General features: G+C 41.8%; 1 protein-coding gene across 11 annotated transcripts in view; it reads left to right on the top strand.

Annotated features, from left to right (window-relative positions):
- The window catches only part of PDZD2 (PDZ domain containing 2), a 373,385-nt gene that overhangs the window by 261,395 nt on the left and 90,631 nt on the right, over positions 1-21,359 (top strand). For 10 of the 11 annotated variants that reach the window (XM_079144474.1, XM_079144472.1, XM_079144467.1 and 7 more), the window contains one exon: positions 14,240-14,741. In XM_079144474.1, the coding sequence (XP_079000600.1) occupies positions 14,240-14,741 (502 nt within the window). The other variant, XM_079144469.1, reaches the window with a different exon arrangement.

Genomic DNA, 21,359 nt, shown 5'->3' with positions numbered 1-21,359 from the left:
TCTCTCTCTGGAGGCAAACCCGACCTGCAGTTAGCCATTGTCTGGCTTATTATCTACGCTAGCCCGATCTCCATACACAAATGTGCTCACGCACCCCTCCTTAGTACAATGACCTAGGTCCATGCAGTCCCCCAAATGCCTCTGTGCCTCAAGGATGCCAAAAAGAGCTGCATCTCTAAGGCACATGCCTTTTTAGGTCTTTGGTTTGGTTATCCTTTTCTGACTGTCTTCCTGTTAAGGTGAACTTGGTTTTTCCAGAAATTCCTTTCCCCTAATTTAACTCAGTTCCCTTTGCCCCATTCCTACTAGATTCGGGTCCTGACCCTCCCCTCTGTGAGTTCACCTGTGGTGGGATTCCGTCCAAGACAGTAGCAGCAGATAAGTTTAACTAGTTGACCTACATTTACCTAGTAAATTTCTGAAAGGGAAACAGACTAACATTTATTGACATTTACTATGTGCCAGACAGAAAACCAGTCATCTTAGTTCATTATTCCAATTAATCCTCCCACTAACCCTATAGGTAGATGAGACTGAGGAATGAGTCTCTGAGGTTGGTGTCTTGCCCACATGGCAATTCTGGAAACTGAGCCAAGGTAATCTTAGTCTAAATAGTTGATATTCAGATGAATTTTGACAAAGTTCTTTATTTATTAATTCAAGAGAGTCCCAATCAGACGAAGCTCTTTGCTATTGGTTTTTAATGCTACCAGCCAACAGATTGAAGGGAAATCCTTATGAATGCCATTCATCTGACCTGACTTGTCAAAAATGCTTCTTTTATTTTATCACCAGATTAGGTGAGTCCTATTTGTTCTTTTTATGGCTATCCCATCTTCTCCTTTTGGAGAGATACCTTGTTATCTTCATTATATACTCTCTTACATTGGGTTCTCTAGGAAGCAGATCCCGAATTGGAGCAAAGCATGGGAAATTTTTGTTGGAACCATGCCAGAAAAAGGGAAAGGGAGAGGAGCTGGCACACCACAAAACAGACCTGAGGTCCCCAGCCCCACAAGGAGCTCAGAAGTGAGGCTTGGCACTGGGAGAAATGCCAGGCCTTGTACCCTGGCCTTACACACCTATTTCCCAGGAGTCACCCCAGAAGAGCGGGATCTTGACTTGAAAGCTAAGGTGGACCCTGAGGAAGTGGACAGCTGGAGGTCAGATGCTAATCACGCTGTTCACCACCTGGAAGGAGATCTGAGAGGTGTGTCTCTGCCAGACACCCAGCCCAGTGATTGGCCTGCTCCTCCCTTGTTCTGATTTTTCTTGAGCCATCACCACCTGACGGCACATCAGCTTCCACAAGAATCCACAAGAAAAATAAATATAGTGTCAAGGCGCTTATTGTTTACAGGTCAGGGTAGACTGTATACAATCAGAAAGGACCTCTCATCTCAGAGGGAGAGATCTCCAGCACATGTACTGTTTGAGAAAGGCCATGGTGGGAGGTGCAGGAAGGGGAGAAGATGACTGGGTGTCACTGAGGGAAGAGGTGAGCCTTGGAGGGGCATGTCCTGCATTTCCATTTGCTTGACCTTGGCTGGAGATTGGGTCCACAGTCAGATTGGTTCCTTAGTCTTCTGAGTCTAGGTAATCTGAACAAGTGTTGCTAGAAAAAAGACTTAGAAGTTGCTTCTTCTAAAAACACTGATGTTTGTGTCAAAACAACCCTACCCCCAGGCAACAGCAACTTTCTTTTCCTGTCTTTCTTATTACCAGTAAGGCCCCCCCACCTGACCAATCCCAAGATAATGGTCAACCAGACCACAGTTTGACCAAGACTGCTTGCCTATGCATACTCTGATCTCCTTGTCTATATAATCTGAAAGCCCCTGTTAATACCCCCAAAGACCTTTCCTGCTTTTCACCATTGCTTTTTCCATTTGGTTTTTGGGGCGAGTGGCTAGACCTGCCTTATTTGGATCCCCAGAGTTGGGCCTCTTGCCAAGGTCTCCAGTAACATTGCCTCCATTTTTTCTAGCATGCTTGGGGACTGATACAGTCTCTTTATTGAAAGATGGAATGGAGCAGTTGACTACTTCCGCCCTGAGCAACCACTTTACCTCCTCCCACCATGTGGACCTACCTGAAAATACCTCTTGTTTTCCCTGAGACCCTTATTTTATGGGTTCAAGGTATATTTTGGGTGTTAACATACCACTGAAATGAAATTCCTTATGATGCTAATGTGGATGGAGGCCTTTTAGGCTATCAGGAGGTACAGGCTTTATCCAAACCTGGTACAATGAACAATAGGATGAGCCTTTGCCTTGAATCCCAAGGTCACCTCCAGGCTTTGTGTGCAATCAGATAAAGATTTGAATCGTAGTACCACCCTAACCAGTTTTATGAACTTTGGCATCTCTGAAACATGGATCATAATGTCTACTTTAATTGGGCTGTTTGGGGTTGAAATGAGATATGTACATGCACTTAACAAAATATATAGCATATAGTTACAACTTAATCAGTATCAGTACCCATCCCCCTTGTCTATTATAAAATTCACATTCATTTGGGGTACTTCTATAAACTCTCCATTAAAAGGAAACTCCAGTTTCAGTATTTGTGCTTACACATCAATTATTATTTTTTTAATTTTTAATGCTTCATCCGCAGTCATATAAAATTTCTAATAGAGAAATGAAAATGCTTCTGCATTTTCCTAAGAACTAAGAACTAGGGGGCTTAGAGAACTCGAAGATATTCAACCATGGTATAGTTACAACTGGTCGACAGACACAGGAAGAGTGCCCAGATTGGCAGCCAAAATTTAAAAAGTTGTTCTGTCCACATTTCTGAAGTCTTGCTTTATCTGCTTTTCTAAGCTAGTGTTGTATTGATTTGGCTTCCTCATAATGAAATTCCTCTAAACCAAAAAAGAGGCATTCCTAAAGAATCGTGAAGAGGGACAAATAATTGGGAAAATATCCAACATTTTCTCCAACTTCTACATTGCACCCTTTCCTGGGGGTGGAGGGTTACAAAACTTATTCTGCATGAACCGTAGCAGGTTATAAGACCCCTCCAGCCCAGCCATACCTGCCAAAGAAGGAAGGAAGGAAGGAAGGAAGGAAGGAAGGAAGGAAGGAAGGAAGGAAGGAAGGAAGGAAGAGGGAGGGAGGGAGGAAGGAAGAGGGAGGGAGGGAGGGAGGGAAGAAGGAAGGAAGGAAGGAAGGAAGGAAGGAAGGAAGGAAGGAAGGAAGGAAGGAAGGAAGGAAGGAAGGAAGGAAGAAGTCAGATTTTTAAATATTCCTCAGTAGAATAATAGTACATGACATTAGCCAGAACATATTGCTGGGGAGATTCATCTTGCCATTTCTTCAGTGTCTTTTCTCTGCCGATTTCAAAACACTAAGAGCAATTTGGAAAAGAGGACCACTATTTTGATGGAAGCGTTTTGACATAAGTGAAACCAGGCTTGGCGCAAGGCGGGGGCAGGATCCAGCCAAGTCAATGGAACGGACCCTGGAAGAATTGAGGCGAGCTGGGGAAATTGTTTCAAGATGGAGCTGGATCCACTTGAAAGGGCGGGAAACTGGAGGGTACAGACATTCCGTCAATGTCTGAGTGAGTGTGTGAGAAGCATCCTGCGCCGCCTGAGATTCATGGACCCACAGGAGTCTCTCTTCTCGTAGTGTCACCTCTATGAGATGGGGTGGCCCACTCCTTTTGAATGGTGCACTGTGTCGGGATCAGGATTCCCCACAGGTTGTGAATCTTTGGGTTTGGCTGCTTGAGGGAAGGGAGACCGGAAGGGAGAGTGTGTGTTCTAACTCTCCTAGCTTCTAGCAGCTTCCATGTGGGGAAACATGGGAGATGAAGCCGGGGCAATGTGGAATTCAGTCCTTGGGTTGTCTTGAGCACATTGTTTAGGGCTTGATGCCCCTAAATCTGGATACACAATCTGGCTTCTTATCCTTGAGCGTTGACAGTTGTCTCTTGCAAGGCAGGCCAAGGGCAACAACATAGGTGAGACAACACAGGAATTGCTGCCGGCTAAGGTCATGTCATAGATCAGAATCAAACTTTCTCCAGTACCCTGACTCATCACTCTCCCTGTCCAAATTTTTATAATAAAATTAATTAAATCCACACATTTTTATAACAAAGAGAACATACTCATTTATTCACTTTTTCTTCTCTTAATAACAGATGAGGGAGAAGAGAGAATTGTTGATAAGCCCCAAAATTCAACAGCTCCCTTTTCCCACAGAAGTCTTATGGAAACATACAAGGTTTTGCAGGAGCCGATCTCTGTTGCCTCTCCTATCTCATCTGTTTCTTCCTCACTCATTTCTATCCACAAATCCCTCCTTGCTATTTCTCCAACACTCCAAGCATGCTTTCAATTGACCTGGTGGGCACTGGCTATTCCCTATGTCTGGAACATTCTTCTCCCAGGCAGCTGGATGGCCAACTCTTCAACCTTATTCAAGTCTTTGCTCAATGGAGTTCTCCCAGTGGGACTCACTTAACCACAGAATATAAAATTCATCCTGGCCTTTCCAACCCTTAGCATACTTAAGCTGCTTTTTCATGCTGTCTTCTATTTTCCATAGCACATCTTACCTTCTAACATACTATATAGTTGGACACACATTTCAATAGCTCTATTATTTGTTATTTGTTTACCTGCTAGATGGTAAGCTCCACAAAAACAGGAATCTTTATTTTATTCAATGCTCTACTCCCAGGTACCTAGAAGCATGCCTGGCACATAGGAAATAACTATTTAATGATTGAATGAACCAATGAGTAAGTCTAGAATGAGTAAGTAGTAATTTTATAAATGGAAAAAGAAATAGCTCTGGGTACAAGAAAAAAAAAAAGTAAAAAGCATTCACAGGTGCATTGTCTGATGCTCATCAATTCCCTGATGAGGTAAGATTGACTCCTTCATGTACAGCAAATTCTGACTTTATGGTATTTCAGTAAAATCTGCCCCAACCTTCTAAATTAGGAAAATATGAACAACAGGATCAACAGGATCAGTTGGCAGAGCTGTGTGACTGCAGTTCTAATTTGATTCCATACAGATCACAGGCTGGCCCCATATGATTATAAGAAACACTGACCTGCTCATAGTGATCTAATAATGAAATGCAATCCATTGCAACTAGAAGCCTAGAGATTCTCTGTAGGGTCAGTATCTCCATAGTATATTTTAGAAGATCAGTTCTCATTGTTGAGCAGGAATATTCTATTTATTTCTGCTTGTGAATTCCTATTTCCATCAGGTATATAAGTTCTTTAGAAAACTTTTATTGATTCATGCAGAAATGAGGTGCATGAAAACCTTTGAGGAAAACAATCTTTATGTAAGCCTACTGGTAGATGATAGAAAGGACCGTACTTCTGTTTCCTTCCTGTGAAGTTTTATTGGTATTGTAAATGTGCAATGCATTCTAGTGTTAAATTTGCCATAAGGGCTGTGAATTGAAGTCAACCTTGTTAGTTTGAGATGTGAGCTTTCAAGATAAATATGAAAATCAGTGACACCTTGTTGTATGGAAATCAAAATAAATGATCCTGTGATGTAGCTACTTTTTATCTAGTGTTTCTCTGTGGTGTCCCCACCTCTACCCTTTTGTGTCCAGAAGCGCTTAGCAGGAAATACAAAGAGAACCAGCTCTGCTTCAGCACAGAATGGCCATCACAGCTAGCGGCCCAGTGGTTACAGGAGACAGGGCTTAAGCAGGAAAAGGACAGAAGGTATTTGTTTAATGCTGAAAGATACAAACATAGCCATCATCTTAGAGGCTGACACCCTGAATTTAATCAGAGAGTTGTGGACTCACAAGACAAAATATCTACCTTCTTCCTTACTCTCCTTGGTATAATTCTACCCCTCTTTGACTCTAAAAGAAAACTTCATGCAACATTGGCATGGTTCAAGATGCATCTTGATTTACATTCGTAGTTAGTGGCATCAAGAATAACACTTAAAGCTCCTTTTTTAAGTTTGATATTGGAGAACAAGACCAATTTTAAACTGAGTTATTCCATGTATTATCCTATTATATGTCAAGAGCTATGATTTTACGCTACTGCTAAGCTACCAGGTTAGCCTGCTATAATTTCATGGACACTGTCAGAGATATGAAACTCTTGGATCAGAGATGAAAAATAGTTCATTATTCTCAGAAAGAAAAAAAAAAGCAGTACTGTCATCTCCCCTTTATGCTCAGTCTCATTTTCTGAAGTTTCACTTACCCACAGTCAACATCAGACTGAGACTATTAAGTGGAAAAAAATCCAGAAATAAATAATTCATACATTTTAAATTGCACACAATTCTGAGTGGCATGATGAAATCAGGCACCATCCCACTCTGCCTCTCCCGAGACGTGAATCATCCCTTTATCTGGTGTAGCCATGTTGTATATACTACCCACTTGTTGCTTGTTAACCATCTTGGTTTTTAGATGGTCTATTGTGGTATAGTAGTAATTGTTTCAAGGAACCCCTATTTTACTTAATAATGGTCCCCAAGCATCAGAGTAGTGATGCTGGAATTTCCTTTAAGTGAAAAAAGTAAATATGTATATGTAGGTAAAAAACAGAGTATTTATTCATCACCATTCTTTAATCATACATTCACTGAGGTTCTTGGAACGTAGCCACCCTGGATGATGGGAGACCACTATGGCCAGAGTATTAGCACCAGTTCCCAAGTCCTCATTCCTTGAGGATAACATGGATCTCTGTCCTGGTGTACAGATAGGTATGATTTACATTTCACTGCTAAACTATGGCAGTGGTTACCAGCCTGATAATTTGGTAGTTTGAGTTTTGAATGGCTAAGATTGTATCATAGAACCAAAATTTCTGTAAATATTCTGATTCATTACTCTCAACTTGTGTTCCCCTATCCAAATTTTATGATAAAATTAATTAAATCCATACATTCCATAACAAAGAGAACATACTCATTTATTCATTTTCCCTTCTCAATTCCAGATAAGAGAAAGAAGGAAAGAGTTGGTGAGCCTGACCATTTTTGCTCAATAGAAGAAGTGAGGTCATGGAAATTGGCTTCCTCAATCTGTTCCTTCAACTCATACTTGGAATAAGTGTTGTAGTCAAGTTGATTTCTAAGTCTAGGCTGAGACCTACTTTCAGAACCTCTTGGTGCCTGAACCCATCTTCCTGTACCTACTCAAGACTTTCTCCCTTTCCAGAATAGCAAAGCAGTAGATTGATTTCACTTCAGAGAGGGGCTTAGGAGCACATCAAGGATTGTCACTCTTGTCAGCACAATATTTAGGAAAAAAATCCATCTTCAGAGTCCCCCAAGGAGAATTTGACTCTTATTAGGGAAAGTCATGGAATCTGTGAGGACTATCTCCAAATTGCTGGGAGGCAGTGCCTGAGAGACACTGACCTCAGGCAACCAGATCCCATCTCCTTTTAGGAAGATGTCCAAACTTGCCTCCCTCTGTTTCCCAACCAAGCCTTCATTAGGAAATTAGTCTCTATATATTTAACACTTCCTTTCAACCCATTGTTCTTTGGGAACCTACAGATTCACAGTCCTCTGAAGTCATTAGGCCTAGCAGCTTTTCAAACAGCTTTTCAGCTTATCATTACTTAATATGGGAGAAAAAATCATGGGGAAGAATAATTGACCTCATTGGTCCTGTGTGTTAGAGAGGGCAGCTCTTGGTCCTGTTCTATAAAACTCCTACCCTGTCATGATAACTCATCTATAAACACCCTCCTGCAGTCAGTGTTTATTCTCTGGTTATCTGGACTAAAGGCCTGACCTACTCAAATGAAGTATGAGTGTCTGCTTTGGCGAAAAGTCTGAGTTCCAGAATTGTTTTATGTGTTTTTGAGTTATACAGTATTTTTATGGCATTGTGTTGCAGGCCAGTGCCCAGGGTGGCAATTCAAGCTGCTTTGAATCCCACACACACATACACCCCTGGTTCAGCTTGGCAGCACCCCTCTGCGAAGTTATACTGTGAGCCAGCCGTCAGCAGTGGTTGGCTGAATGCCCAAGATGATCTTCAGAGGCACCTGGAGATTGTTCCTTCCAAGGATTTTGGCAGAATCATCAAAATATCAAAATTGTACAGCTGCCTCAAGCCCTGTTTTGATAGAATCAGGACATAGATGAGTGATGTGTGTCTTTGGCTTTCTAATATCTTCCTGCATTCGCCCTCTCTTATCTTCTATTTCCTTGCTTTTGTTGTTCTTCAGACTCAGATATCTTTATCCTTCCAGCTTCTCCAGACATCCAGCCTCACCTGCCAACTCCTTCCTAATCCTTCCAAGCCCAGAGGGTGCAGACTCCAAAATTACAACAGTAGCAAGGAACAGAAGAGAAGCTCCAAACTTTCCTTCAGATAAGGCCTTTTGGGGCTGGGAGAGGGAGAAGATGAGTTCAGAAAAGGCCAAGGGAAATAAAAAACTATACCTAGTTTCAAATGAAAGGTTCTAGAATAATATGTTGGTCTTTCTTCATCTTAAGGCCATCTTAAGAAGGTTAAAATCAACTAAATTTTAATTGAATTAATAATGTCACTTGCCAGAAGGCAATCTCAAATTTTGGAGGAAAAAAAAATTAGCTGGGTTCTATGGCACACACCTGTATAGTCCCAGATACTTAGGAGGACAGTACAGGAGGATTGCAAGTTGGAGGCCAACCTGGGCAACTTAGCAAAAGCTCTCAAAACTTTTTTTTTTTTTTTTTTTTTAATTTTAAAAGGGATAGAATTTTAGCTCAGTGGTAGGAGAGCCCCCCCTAGATTCAATTCCTAATACCTTCAACACCGACACAAATTCTACAATGGAGAAGCTTTAAAAAAGCTAATTGTTTTTATAAAAAGGAAACCTCCTATTTTTCTAAATCATGATTTAGAAAATTATCATCTTTTCCAAGTACTCTGTTATGCTTTGAGTGTGGTTTATCCCCACCAAACCTTGTGTTGAGATGGTGTCCCCCATCAACAGTGTGGAGAGATGGGCCTAATAGGAGGACATTTGGGTCATGGAGGAGGAGCCCTGCTGAGTGGATTCATGCCTTTTTCATCTGAGTGAGTTCTCATTTTCATGGGATTAGATTTTGTACCTTGAGAGCTGACTGTTATAAAGTGAGTCCACCCTTTGTGTTCTTGTTCTTCCACAGGCACCCACTTTCCTTTCTGCTTTCCACCACGAGATAAAGCAGCGCAAGGTCCTCACCAGATGTGGTCACCCAATCTTGGGCTTCCCAGCTTCTTGAACCATGAACCAAAATGAGCCTCTTTTCTTTATAAATTTCCCAGTCTCATATATCCCATTCTAGCAACAGAATACCAACTGTGACAATACTGACTTTATAATTTAATGTAAAGATTCTAATACTGAATAAGAATTCTGAACAGGAAAAAAATGGGGCTTGGGTATATAACTAGCCAGATGGTAATGGAAAAGTTAGGTAAATAATTTGAATGCAGAGAGATACAGATTATGAGGCAAATAGGTTTAAAGTAATGTGAATAATTCTAAGAAAATTACTCTCTACACAAAAATCTCTTTCTCTCCATTTTCCTATAGTGTCCATAATTCATTCATTACCCTTTGTCTTTGGAATGACCTCAGAAAATTCCAATCCAGGAAGGAATAAAATAACTTGTCATGCAGTTCCTTTAAGGTGTCGGGATCTTATTTATTGCTAGGAAGCTAGGAGAAGAGAGGGAGATGGTATTGAACTAAAGATAAACTCTTCTTGGCTCTGTAGGTTTGCCAAGAATGAACCCTGCAGAAGTACAATATTGTCTCAGTCATAGACACCTTCAAAGATTTTTGGCACTCCCACGAGAATACATATTTAAAATCTTGTACTCCAAGTCAATCATCCAGGCTTTCTGGTACCAAAGAAAACTTCTCTACAAATAATACATCAAATTGTTCAGGTTTTTTTTTTTTTTTTTTTTTTTTTTTTGTATAAAAGACAGATTTCAAAAATCAATTATAAATTAATTGATTCTGTACTAAATCCTTTTCCATTCGATGGTAAGTATCCAAGAGACCTGTATTAGTCAGCTTTCTGTTGCTGTAACGAATGCCTGAGATAATCAACTTAAAAAGAGGGAAGGTTTATTTTAGATCAGATTTTCATCCATGGTTGCTTGGCACCATTGCCTTTGGGCCTGTGGCAACACAAGACATAATGGCAGTAAAGAAACTTCAGTCACCTCATGGGGCAGGGAAGCAAGAAGAGAGAAAGGACAGGGTGAAGTCCCAACATGCCCTTCAAGGGCATGCCCCCAATGACCTAACTTCCTTCCACTGGGCCCAACCTCCTAAGGGTTCTCACCCCTCCCAGTAGTGCCACAGGCTGGTGACCAAGTCTTTAGCACATAGGCCTTTGGGGAACACTTATCCAAACTACAGCACAGCCTAGGACAACAAAATAGAATGGACATTTTGGTTTCATTTGTGTTTTGTCCTTATCACTTCATCAGTCCCATTGGGGTGACATGCTCCTCTTATCCCCAGAACTCTGCCTAAGAAACTTGCATTCACAATTATTAGAATGTGAACGCAACATGGAGATGACCTATAAAACACCCTCACTTTATAGATGAGGAAACCCCAGGACAGGGGTGAGAACAACAGAGAGCAGACTCACACAGCAGGAATAGTATGGGCTTTGGAATTGCATAGAATTAGACCTGCCCTTTAGTAGCTCTGTGCACTTGGGACAAGCTAATTCATAATTCTAAGCTGCAGTCTCTTCTGAAATGGTTCTTAGAGAACTGTCCATCAAGCACCTACTCAAAGAATGAACTCAAAACTTGCCACTTTTTAAAAACCAAGACAATTCTTGCCATGGTTTGAATAAGTGTCCCTCAAAGGCCCTGCATTAAAGCTCTGGTCCTTAGACTGTGGCACTACTGGAAGGTGGCAGAACCTTTAAGAAGTTTGGAAACGGGTGGGAGGTCTTCTGGTCATTGGGCGCGTGCCCTTGAATGAGCTATTGAGACTCCAGCCCCTTCCTCCTCTCTCTTTGGTGTCCTATTCATGAGGTGAATGGTTTTGCCATACACTGCCACCATGATGTGTGGTCTCACCACAGGCCCAAAACCATCAGGTGGTTGAAACCTCCAAAGCTGTGAGCCAAAATAAACCTCTTCTCTTCATAAGCTGATTATCTCAGGCATTTGTGACAGTAACTGAAAGCGAACACTATTTCTATAACATAAAATTCACCATATTAAAGTGTACAACTCAGTTAGTTTTAGAATATGTACTGTTAAGCAACCTTCACCAATGTGTAATTCCAGAACATTTCCATCCCCACCACCAAATTACCTACCTATTAGCAGTTAGTCCCAATCCTCCTCTCCCCTAGCTCCTGAAATCACTCCTCTTTCAGTCTTCATGCATTTACCTATTCTGGATTTATTATGTAAAGAAATCATGTAACATGTGGCCTTTTGTGGTCTGACTCCTTTCACTTAGCATAATGTTTCCAAGTCTCTTCCATGTCATAGCTTATAATTCATTTCTTTTTATTACCAAGTAATATGCCACAATTTATTTATTCATTCATCAGTTGGGGGAAATGTTGTATATTTGCCATTCTTTTAAATGACTGGGCCAAAGCCAGGATGACAGCTCAGGTATCCAACTCTTCACCTGGTCCTGTTTTTACTCCCCCAGCCAGTTTTTCATAACAACTGAACAATGTGTATTGTTTTAAACGGTAGTGATCAGCACAGAGAAACCCTTAGGACCTGGCTACCTAATTTTAGGGTTTTATACCTTTACAGGAGTTTTTCCAGTCAGAGGAAAAACACACAATCCAAAGAAATGAAATCTAAACATTTAGGGCAATTGTGCTGAGAACCGGGTTTAACGGTATGTTCTAGGCTCTAATGGTTGATCTTCATGCCTGCTCATCCTCCTGCCTTTTACAGAATCACCTGAGATCTGCACAGTGTCTTTTGTCTACTTGTTTTTATGTGTGGCTTCACTACCATAGTTTATAGCTCAGGATCAAAGAAAGTTTTTATTAGGTTTAGTTGCTGTTTGAAGAACTTTCTCTCTCGTTAATTTTACTCCATGACAAAAATTGAGAAATATCCTCTTCTTCAGTCAGTCACTGTCATTACACTAATCCGACCATTAGGCATGGGGAATATGTGCCTTTGGGCCAGAATCCAGGGCATTTCAAACGCAGCTGTCACCTCTTATCCCCCTCCCGTTGCCTACTACCTGAGGGAAACTCATGGGGAGATGAGAGAGGACCTCCATGACCTGGCCTGTTTCCCACATGCTGACTGCCCCAGCTCTCGGATCTGGTTTTCCCCGGTGACAAGATCACAGAAGAGCATCTTAATGTCTGTTTACCTGCAGTCCTCATTTCTTTAGCATCAGCATCATGCCTGGGGGCTGGGGAGCAGCTGGCCTGCTTCCCTTGGAAAGGCTGTTTCTCACTTACTGAAGATTCAGGCCTTCTCTTTGTAGGCGTAGGAAGACTAGAAGCAGGTCCAAACTGTGAAGGATTTGGAGGATTTGGTTATTGACACTCTTTGTTTGGAAACCAGTGAGATTCCAGTGGTGAAGGCATCCCCCTGGGTTCTGCAAGGATTTGTGCTTCTTGATCTCGCGTGGCATGCGTGGAGGGTCGGGCCCAGCCTAGTTTCCTGACTGGAGCAGGTATTTTCTTTGTTGAAGCTTCAATGATCTGGAATCCTGAATGCAGCTAATTACTCATTTTATTCAGTGTTCTGTTTTCTTCATCTTCTTTAAGCTCTGGAGCATTATTGCATATCATACTTTCATACATATTTCATTTGTATTATTTCCTGTTTCTCTATATTTGCCTATCTTCAAATATATTAAAAAGCAACTGACCCTGACCCTGTCTTCTCCATGCTGAGTGTTCCTTATTCTCCTGACTCCTGGTTGACATAGTTTCCAGCAGCCTTCTTTATCTTCTGTATGCTTTTCATTTTGTTCAGGAATTCTCTTAAAATGATGCTCAGGTTGGGCATGAGAGTCCTTGTGTGCTCTGAACAGCCCAAATTAGGACTATACTAAGAAATGAACTTGATACTCAGCAACTGGCTGCTACTGCTTATTTAGCCAGTTGCATCTTAATATTGGTCTGCCCCTACCCAGTACTGTATCTTTTTGGTATACTGGAAAAGGTTCTATTTCTTGCTTATTGAAGAGATAGGCAGCATAGCCCCAGGCCTGCCTTTGGAGGCATAGGAAGACTAGAAGCAGGTCAGATTTGTGAAAGACTTGGTTGTCAACACCCTTTGCTTGGGAACCAATTGCTGTAGGGCAGACGCTCCTAATGTGCAGTTAATCTTTTTGATCCCAGAAACAAAACTTCGTATTTGCCCCAATCCATGCTCTCTGTTCTTTACCCTGGGGACTCATAATATCATTCCTTCAGCAATATAGGATGGAAGTCTAGTTTAATCTCAATGCAAGATGTTCTTGAGGGAGTAGAGAAAAAAATTTTTTTTTAAATTTTTCATTCACCCCCTTCTTTTATTAATCATAGTTACCTTATTGTGCTGGAGAACATTTGAAGTCTTTAAAAATATTTTTACTGCTAATTGACACATAAGTATATTATGTGTGTCAATTACGTGATGAAATGTGACATTTCAATATATTTTCACATTGTGTAATGATCAAGATAGTGGGCATATCTATCACCATAGACATTTGTCACTCCTGTGTGTTGGGAACATTCAAAAGCCTTTCTACCACCTATTTAGCAATAAACAATGAAATGTTGCAACCACAATTATCCTACTATACTATAGAATAAAATAGTTATTCCTCCTAAAAGAACTCCATTTTGTTTCAATGGCCGGGGTTGTAGTTCAGTGACAGAGCACTTGCTTATCTTGCCCATGGCCCTGGGTTCAATCACCAGTACTGAAAAAAAACTTTAAAAAAAATTTTTTTTAATATGTTAGGATTGGCTCTGTTGGTAGAAAAACCCTCCTCTGGCTCCTAATGCTAGGGAACTTGAATTAGTACTTTCTAGTCCATGTGGGGTTTTTTGTTGTTGTTTATCTGGGGGCTTAGGGATCATTTTATCATAATTGTAGACTTAAAAAGTGAGTTGAGTTCGCGTTGAGCTCTCTAGAAAGCTCAAAAGTACCTCGGTCCACGGGCCAAGTTTTTCATCTCCAGGTCCTGCAAAGGCCCGTCCACACTGCATGTTAAGAAGGGTCCGGCGGCTCTAACGGCACCTCTGTTTTTGCAGCTACCTGGCTGAGCAGTGCTGGAATGGCGGCTTCATCTACCTGATCATGCTGCGGCGCTTCAAGCACAAAGCCCACTCTACTTATAATGGCAACAGTGGCAACGGCTCTGAACCAGGAGAAACACCGACCTTGGAGCTGGGTGACCGAAATTCAAAAAAGGGGAAAAGATCAAGAAAGTTTGGGGTCATTTCCAGACCTCCCCCCAGCAAGGCCCCCGAGGAATCCAGGAGCGGCGCCAGCTGCGAGTTGGCCGATGACCCCAGCACTGAGCTGGAGAACGGCGCCGACCCTGAACTTGGCAACGGGCATGCCGATGAGCTAGAAAACGGCCCACATTCTCTTAGCGAGGTGGCTGGACCCCATCTCGAAAGAGCAGAAGTGGACAGAGGAACAGAGAACACAACTCCAAAGACAGATGCTCCTCTGACCACAGGCAATGACAAACGCCGCTTCTCAAAAGCCGGGAAGACCGACTTCCAGTCAAGTGATTGCCTGGCTCGGGTAAGGTTCAGTTTGGTTGTAGAACCTAAATTTTAAAAGAAATGTTTTGTTTTGTTTTGTTTTGTTTTTCAGTTGCTTTTAAAGTACAGAAAATATGTCTAAGATGACCTTGTACTTAGAAACCAACACATTTATCAAGATAAATGAGCAGAGCACATAACAACAGCAACAAAGAAAAGGTTCAAGTCGTTTTATCCCACTTAAATAAAGAGCTAGTCAAGTGATCATAAGTGGAAAATTCAAGCCTTCTCTGGTAAAATGTGAGTCTTGAGCTGCATCATTATTTATCACTACTGACACAGTGAAATTGCTACTCCAGGGCCAAGAATTCCTGGTGGTAGCTGAGAACACAAACATCCCATCTTCAATCTTACACAGGAAGGGTAGCCAACAAGAAGGGAAGCAGCTGCCTTTATTTTTAACAATTCAGAACCAGTGGTATTTTCATGGGATCATGCATTGATAAGTTCCAGTGAAACTGGAAGTTTGACAGAAATCTCTGATACTGTGATATTCATCTGTGATGGTCAAGGTTGGTCTTCCCTAAAAGCAGAACAGATGTGAATATTTCAACAGGTGATAGGTGAGCTTCTCACCTTGATTGTCTCCATCTTAATCAACATTGTTTCATAGCAGTTACATTTCCCTAGAGTAAAGATGTCAGTCCCAAGAATCCTCTGGCCGATGTTTCAATGGGACCTAAATGAAGCAGTAGCTTCCTAGGTGGGTGCTGGTTGGTGTCTTCTTTACTCAGGAGACAACTTCTAGAGATAGAAAAGTTGGAAGGGTGAAAGATGGACATAGAAGAATCATGTTCAGTTTTGCATTAAGAAAGTGATACCCTGGGAGTAAAAATACTTTCTCAAAAGGCTGTTTGATGCAATTATTTCTATAATTTCAGCCCATCTATATGATAGATTGAATCAAAATAATGCCTCTCTCAAGGGATAATTTTCCTTCATTTGAGGAGCTGGATGATCCTCATATAACCAGAGAAGACATTATTTATGGATGGAATAGTAAGCAAATGAGAAGAAAAAAGACGTCTTTATCAATGATTTTTCTACCAATTTTATGGGACTCCCCCCCAAATAAAATCAATGAAAATATTATGCGTTCCTTATCAGGGAGTACTCGATCTTATATGTTTTTTCTCATAATGATTGGATTGCAAATACACAGAAAGTCTAAGGTAAAAAATAGAAAGTAGGGAGTGTTCCTTCCCTAATCATTTTGAAGGTTTGGGCACCAAAAGAGGTCAAATCTCACATGGTCCAAAGAACAGGCTTTGATTTGGCCTAGGACACATGGAAGTAGTTTGGAATGATTGTAAAAGAAAAAATTAAAAATACCACCAAACTTTTAAAAGTACCTATCCTCCGCTCATCTTAATTAAAAATAATATCAGAATTGAATTTCTAGATTTGGCTGTCTGAAGATTACATATATGTCAGAGTTCCTTTGCCTGATTTTTAAAAATTTTTTATTATTATACATGACAGTAGAATGTATTTTGACATATTTTACACACATGAAGTATAACTTCCCATTCCTGTGGTTGTACACGGTATGGAGTTATGCTGGTCATGTGTTCATATATGAACACAGGAAAGAAACGTCCAGTTCATTCTACTGTCTTTCCTATTCTCATCCCCGCCCTTCCCTTCATTCCTTTTTGTCTAATCCAAAGTACTCCTGTGGGGGTCCTCTCTGCCACGTCCCGCGTGGAGGAGAAAAGGGTTAACTGCCAGAGGAGAATGTTGGCAGTTTTTCTATCTATTACCCAAAAAACTTATCTACTCAATAAACACACAAAAGCCAATACTCTTTTTATATGAGAGGGGGTGTGACAGGTCTGGCCATACCTGCTCCCGCCTCTTACATCAACAACTCACCCAACTCTCCTTTATTTATAATATACAGGTAAAGGGAGCGAGGACTGGAAGGAGCTTCTTCTGTGATGGACAGGATAGGATGGAGTTAGGGAAGCCATTCTCTTGGGGGAAAATTCCAGAAGGAGACAGGGAACCACTCCCACGCAGTACCACATACTTCCCTGCAGTTCCTAGAAGCCAGGCCTCTGCGTCCCATGGCTCAACCTAGTCTGATTCTGTTAAATAAGGATGACTTCCCACATACTTCTAGTCTCTTGACCCCCTTATTGTGTGTTAGCATCCACATATCAGAATGTTCGACCTTTTTTTTTTTTTTTTTTTTTTTTTTTTGGCTTATTTCACTTAACATGATGTCTCCATTTACCAGCAGATACCAATAATTTCATTTTTCTTTACGTATTTGCCTGAGTTTTGTGCTCAAGGTCAAATGACCCAGAAGGTATAAATGAAAGGGTGAAAAATGTCCAAGATTTGAGCCACATTCCTATAGAAAGGAGAGTCTGGCCATTTGGAACTTGCATTTTTTGTACCTGTCCGTATACCATAGGCTGAATATCGGCCCTGGGTTAGACTTTTGGTCGTGGTAGGTAGGAATGCCCACATTCCTTCTCAAGTGCCCATGTTTTAGCACACTTTTCAGCCCCAAAAGTGTCTTCATTAGACCCCTTTGCTCAGGATTGATGGAGTTGGCAAAGAGCTCTTCACAGCCTTCTCCATGTCCTCGTGGTACCCAAATTGGAACCAGTCTCCCTTCATAAAAGATTGCTTTGGTCCCTGGGCTGGAGTGGATTTTTATTTTTACTCTAGGATAGTTGAGATCAAGGTCATGCTAAAATGGAATTTCCAGGAAAATAGAAATTAGCTATTTACCTCTTAAGCCTTTGGGGGGAAAAATTCCATTCCATTTGAAAAATGGGAGATTAAATGTGTCAGCATTGTTCCGTTTCTGCATTATTAATGATTTAATATATCTACAAAGACTTAATAAATTACAGAAAAGGCCTATAGTGCTCATTCAGACCAATTTTGTTTGCCAGGTACTTCTTTTTCATAGACTTATTTTTTCTAAGAAAATATTCCATTAAAATAAATCCCGTCTTTGTTTTCCTGGTCTATTCTCTCTTCACAGAGCAATTTAGGGAACATATTTCCTTTTAACAAATATTTTCTTTTTTAAAAATGGTATGTTTGTTTAAAATATTAACACAGTGATACATGTACAAGCAGATTAATTTTTGAAAATACAAAAGTTGGATCCAGCTTCTCAAACATAAGGATTTCCTAGGACATCGACCAGCAATTTTAGAAATGAATTCAAAGTTCCTTACCACCTTTTCAGCAAAGATCATTCATTATTCAAGATGACAGATTTCTCAAGTCTGTTTACATAGGAGGTGTATTTTTATAGTGCTGTGTGCTGAAAATGTATACAACCAAACAGTCTCATAACAAAAAGGAAAAAACCCTCTATTTGCCAGGCAAGTTTATTCTTGACTGACAGATGTGTGTCTGTGGTACATTTGAGACCTTACCCCAGAAATCATAATCACCCTGTAGAGTAGCAGACCTTTCTGCTATGTCTGCTCCATAGGTGCTTCATCAGAGACCTCGGGCAGACTACAGGTTGGAAAGCTAGAAAGGCAAATCACACTCAGAACAGCCTCTAGTTGTTTGCATCAAACAGGCAGCATGAGGGTGATCCTCTTCCAGGAAGTCTTCAGGGTCACTCTGTGATCTTACATTGTCCCACCTGGTCATATTCCCTAAGTCCACATCTGAGCTTTCACTTGTCTCCAAAACCTACAAGTTTTATGCCAACTGCCTACAGGATGTGTCCACCTTAAATATTCCACGCCATGCCTTAAGTTCAATGCATCCACTTTCTGCACCATCAAACCCATTTGGATGTTCCAGGTCTCACAATCCACAAAGTTGTCCAAGCCAGAACCACATGAAATTCAACTGGAGTGACCTTGTTTGTTCAGGTTTTTCCACAGTTTGTCACTGAATCTCCTGGGAAAGCCTTCCTGGTCATGCCGGAGTCCTCTGAAACCCTGCCCTTTCCCTTATACCACATCCAGTCCGTCACCAAGTCAGTCAACTCTAGTCCCCCTTAAGATTGCGCAGCTCTGGCCACTGCTTTTCCCCACTCCCAGGCTGCTGGGTCAAGGCTGGGCTGCCTTCATTGCTCACCTAGGAGGTTCAGTAGTCTCCTATCACCTCACTGCCCCACTCCCTCCCTTTCATCTACTGTCCCCCTGCAGCCAGAGGAATAATTCCAAAGAGCCAGTCTCATGACTCTTGCTCAGGCACACATACACACATACACTGTAGCTTAAACCCTTTGGGTAAGTCCACTTTCCCTTCAGGATAACATCCAGACACTTTGGCATGTCATCAGAGACCCTTCATTGTCTGATCCCTGCTTAACTCTCTGCCTCCATCTCCTGCTGCTTTTTTTTTTTTTTCTTTTTTCTTTTTTTTTTCAAGTATGATAACCAGTTTACTAGGTAAAAAGGATATGATAAAGGATGTAGATATACAGTTGGCTGAAGAGGCACACAGGATGAGGTCCACAACGGTGCCCAGCACAGGAGCTTCTATCTCTGCAGAGGAGGCCCCGCTTCTGGCACATGGATGCGTTACCCAACCCAGAAGCTCTCCAAACCCCACACTTGAGGAATTTTTATGGAAGCTTCACCACCACTGTTCAACTCCAGTCCTTTCTTCCTCCCTAGAGGATGGGGGCCAGGCTGGAATTTCATCCTCCTCATGACTTGGTCCTTCTGATGGCCAGTGCCTATCCTAAAGCTGTCCAGGATATTCAGTTTCTCACTGCAGGCTTCCTCTCAGGGCAGGGTCCGTCAGAGGCTGAGTTCACTTTTGACCCCTCGTGGATGCTGCTGTCTCTGCCCAGTCACCCACCCCGCCTCCCCTCTGTAGCTTAGCTTCTGCCTTTCCTGGAAACCAAGCATCAAGATGCTCTTCCCTGGGAGGCCTTTGTGAATTCCTGCCACCTACTCCATCTTTAGACCCCTCCTCTCTGGGCTCCTGAAGCCCCACCCCCACCCCCCGCTGTCTTCATTGGTGCACAAATCCCATGTAATCCAGTTATCATCTGGCTCATTGTGTCCCCAGGAGACTTTATGGTTGGGCCTTATTTGTCTGACACGGGTCCCAGCTCAGGGCCTTGCACTTGCAGATGTAAATCTTTATTTATGAAACTGCCCACTAGCACTATGCCTAGGAGATAGGACAAGGGGTTCCAGCCTGGTTCTTCCATCCCCACCGTGTGGCTTTTAGGCTGCCATCCCCTTTCTCTGGGTTTCTGTTTTCTCACCTGTAAATTGAGCATGTGGGTCTGATGACTAAGGGACTTCCAACTCTGACATTAAGATCGCACTTTTTTTCATTTCTTACTTAGCTTTCTAATAAGAAGGGCAAAGCAAACCCTTTGTCAGAGTAGGTTTGCAACAAGAGCCAGAGCATTTACTGCAGTGAAATTCAAGTTGGATGATGTGTCTTCTCACATTTGGGACAAAGATGCTGTTGTAAAACGTTATTTTTGGTTCCAACAGAAATGAGATCATTTAAATGCTGTAAGACAACTCCCTTTAATGTTCCGCCCCTATTTTAGTAAATAAATCCCTGCATTGGCTTCAGTGATGTGATGCACGTGTAAACTTACACAGTAATTGGCAGTGTGCCGGGGAGGTGGCACTGACAACGTAGTTCAGAAGTCCACAGCATCCCGATTTTCGTGGTTTGGCTTTTTCTCAATAGGCTGACAAAGTCCCATTGCCCTTTAAACCAACGTAAGAGAAAACAAGTGCCCAAACCATCTGTCTAGACATGGTCTATTTCAGAACTCAGATGTCTCTACAACTGGATCGGTGTTCACACATTGAACATTGGCAAACACACAGGTCTCACATCTGGTTGAGCCTCTAAGTCTCAATTACCCAAAGAATCAAGATTAGTGGATAAACTTTTTTTGTCAATTCCATCATATTTGTGCAATATTGTTATTATGTGAGGGACTCTGTTCTAGAGGGTAGAGAGTTTTCAGTTTTACTGATAACTAGCTTTCTTATCAGTTACACTGATACAGAGAAGCTTGTGTTGACTTCTTCGAACATTCCCCTTAAAATTTCTACTTTCAGTTATGGGGAGAAAATCCTGCTATAGAATGAAAGTGAAAATCTGGTTTCACTGCTAAATGAGGCAGACAAGGTTCTCTGTCCCATGGTATTTATACCATAGAAGGGACCGTCAACAACACATATGCAAACAAATCAGGATGTCCAAAGGGGACAAGTAGTATGAATGAACTAAACCAGGGTGAAGTGGAAGGTGGCTGGGTGTGTCTTTGGTAGAGTTGATATTGGGTGTCAACAAAGGAGGACCTCCTTACAGAAGCAGTGTTTGAGCTGAGCCTGAGTGTCTGGAGAGGGCAGCCCTGTGAAATCATGGGTCAGAATGTTCCCAGGGAAGAACACGCAAAGGCAGCAGCTCTAAGACAGGAACAACAGGGTGCGCGAGGAGCGAAGGAACCAAGTGCCAGGAGATGTTTCCAAAAGTGGACAGAGTGGCTCACAAAGTTCCCATGTGCCATCCCAGAGTCTGGACCTTACTCTCAGGCTGTGGGGAGTCACTTCAGCCATTGGAGCATTTAGGCAGAGCACATCATGTCCTGTGCTTCTTAATCACTCACCTTGGGTAT

The sequence above is a fragment of the Sciurus vulgaris genome (assembly GCF_902686455.1).
Source record: "Sciurus vulgaris genome assembly, chromosome: 6".
Lineage (NCBI taxonomy): Eukaryota > Metazoa > Chordata > Mammalia > Rodentia > Sciuridae > Sciurus > Sciurus vulgaris.
This window is presented reverse-complemented; position numbering and strand designations above follow the sequence as displayed.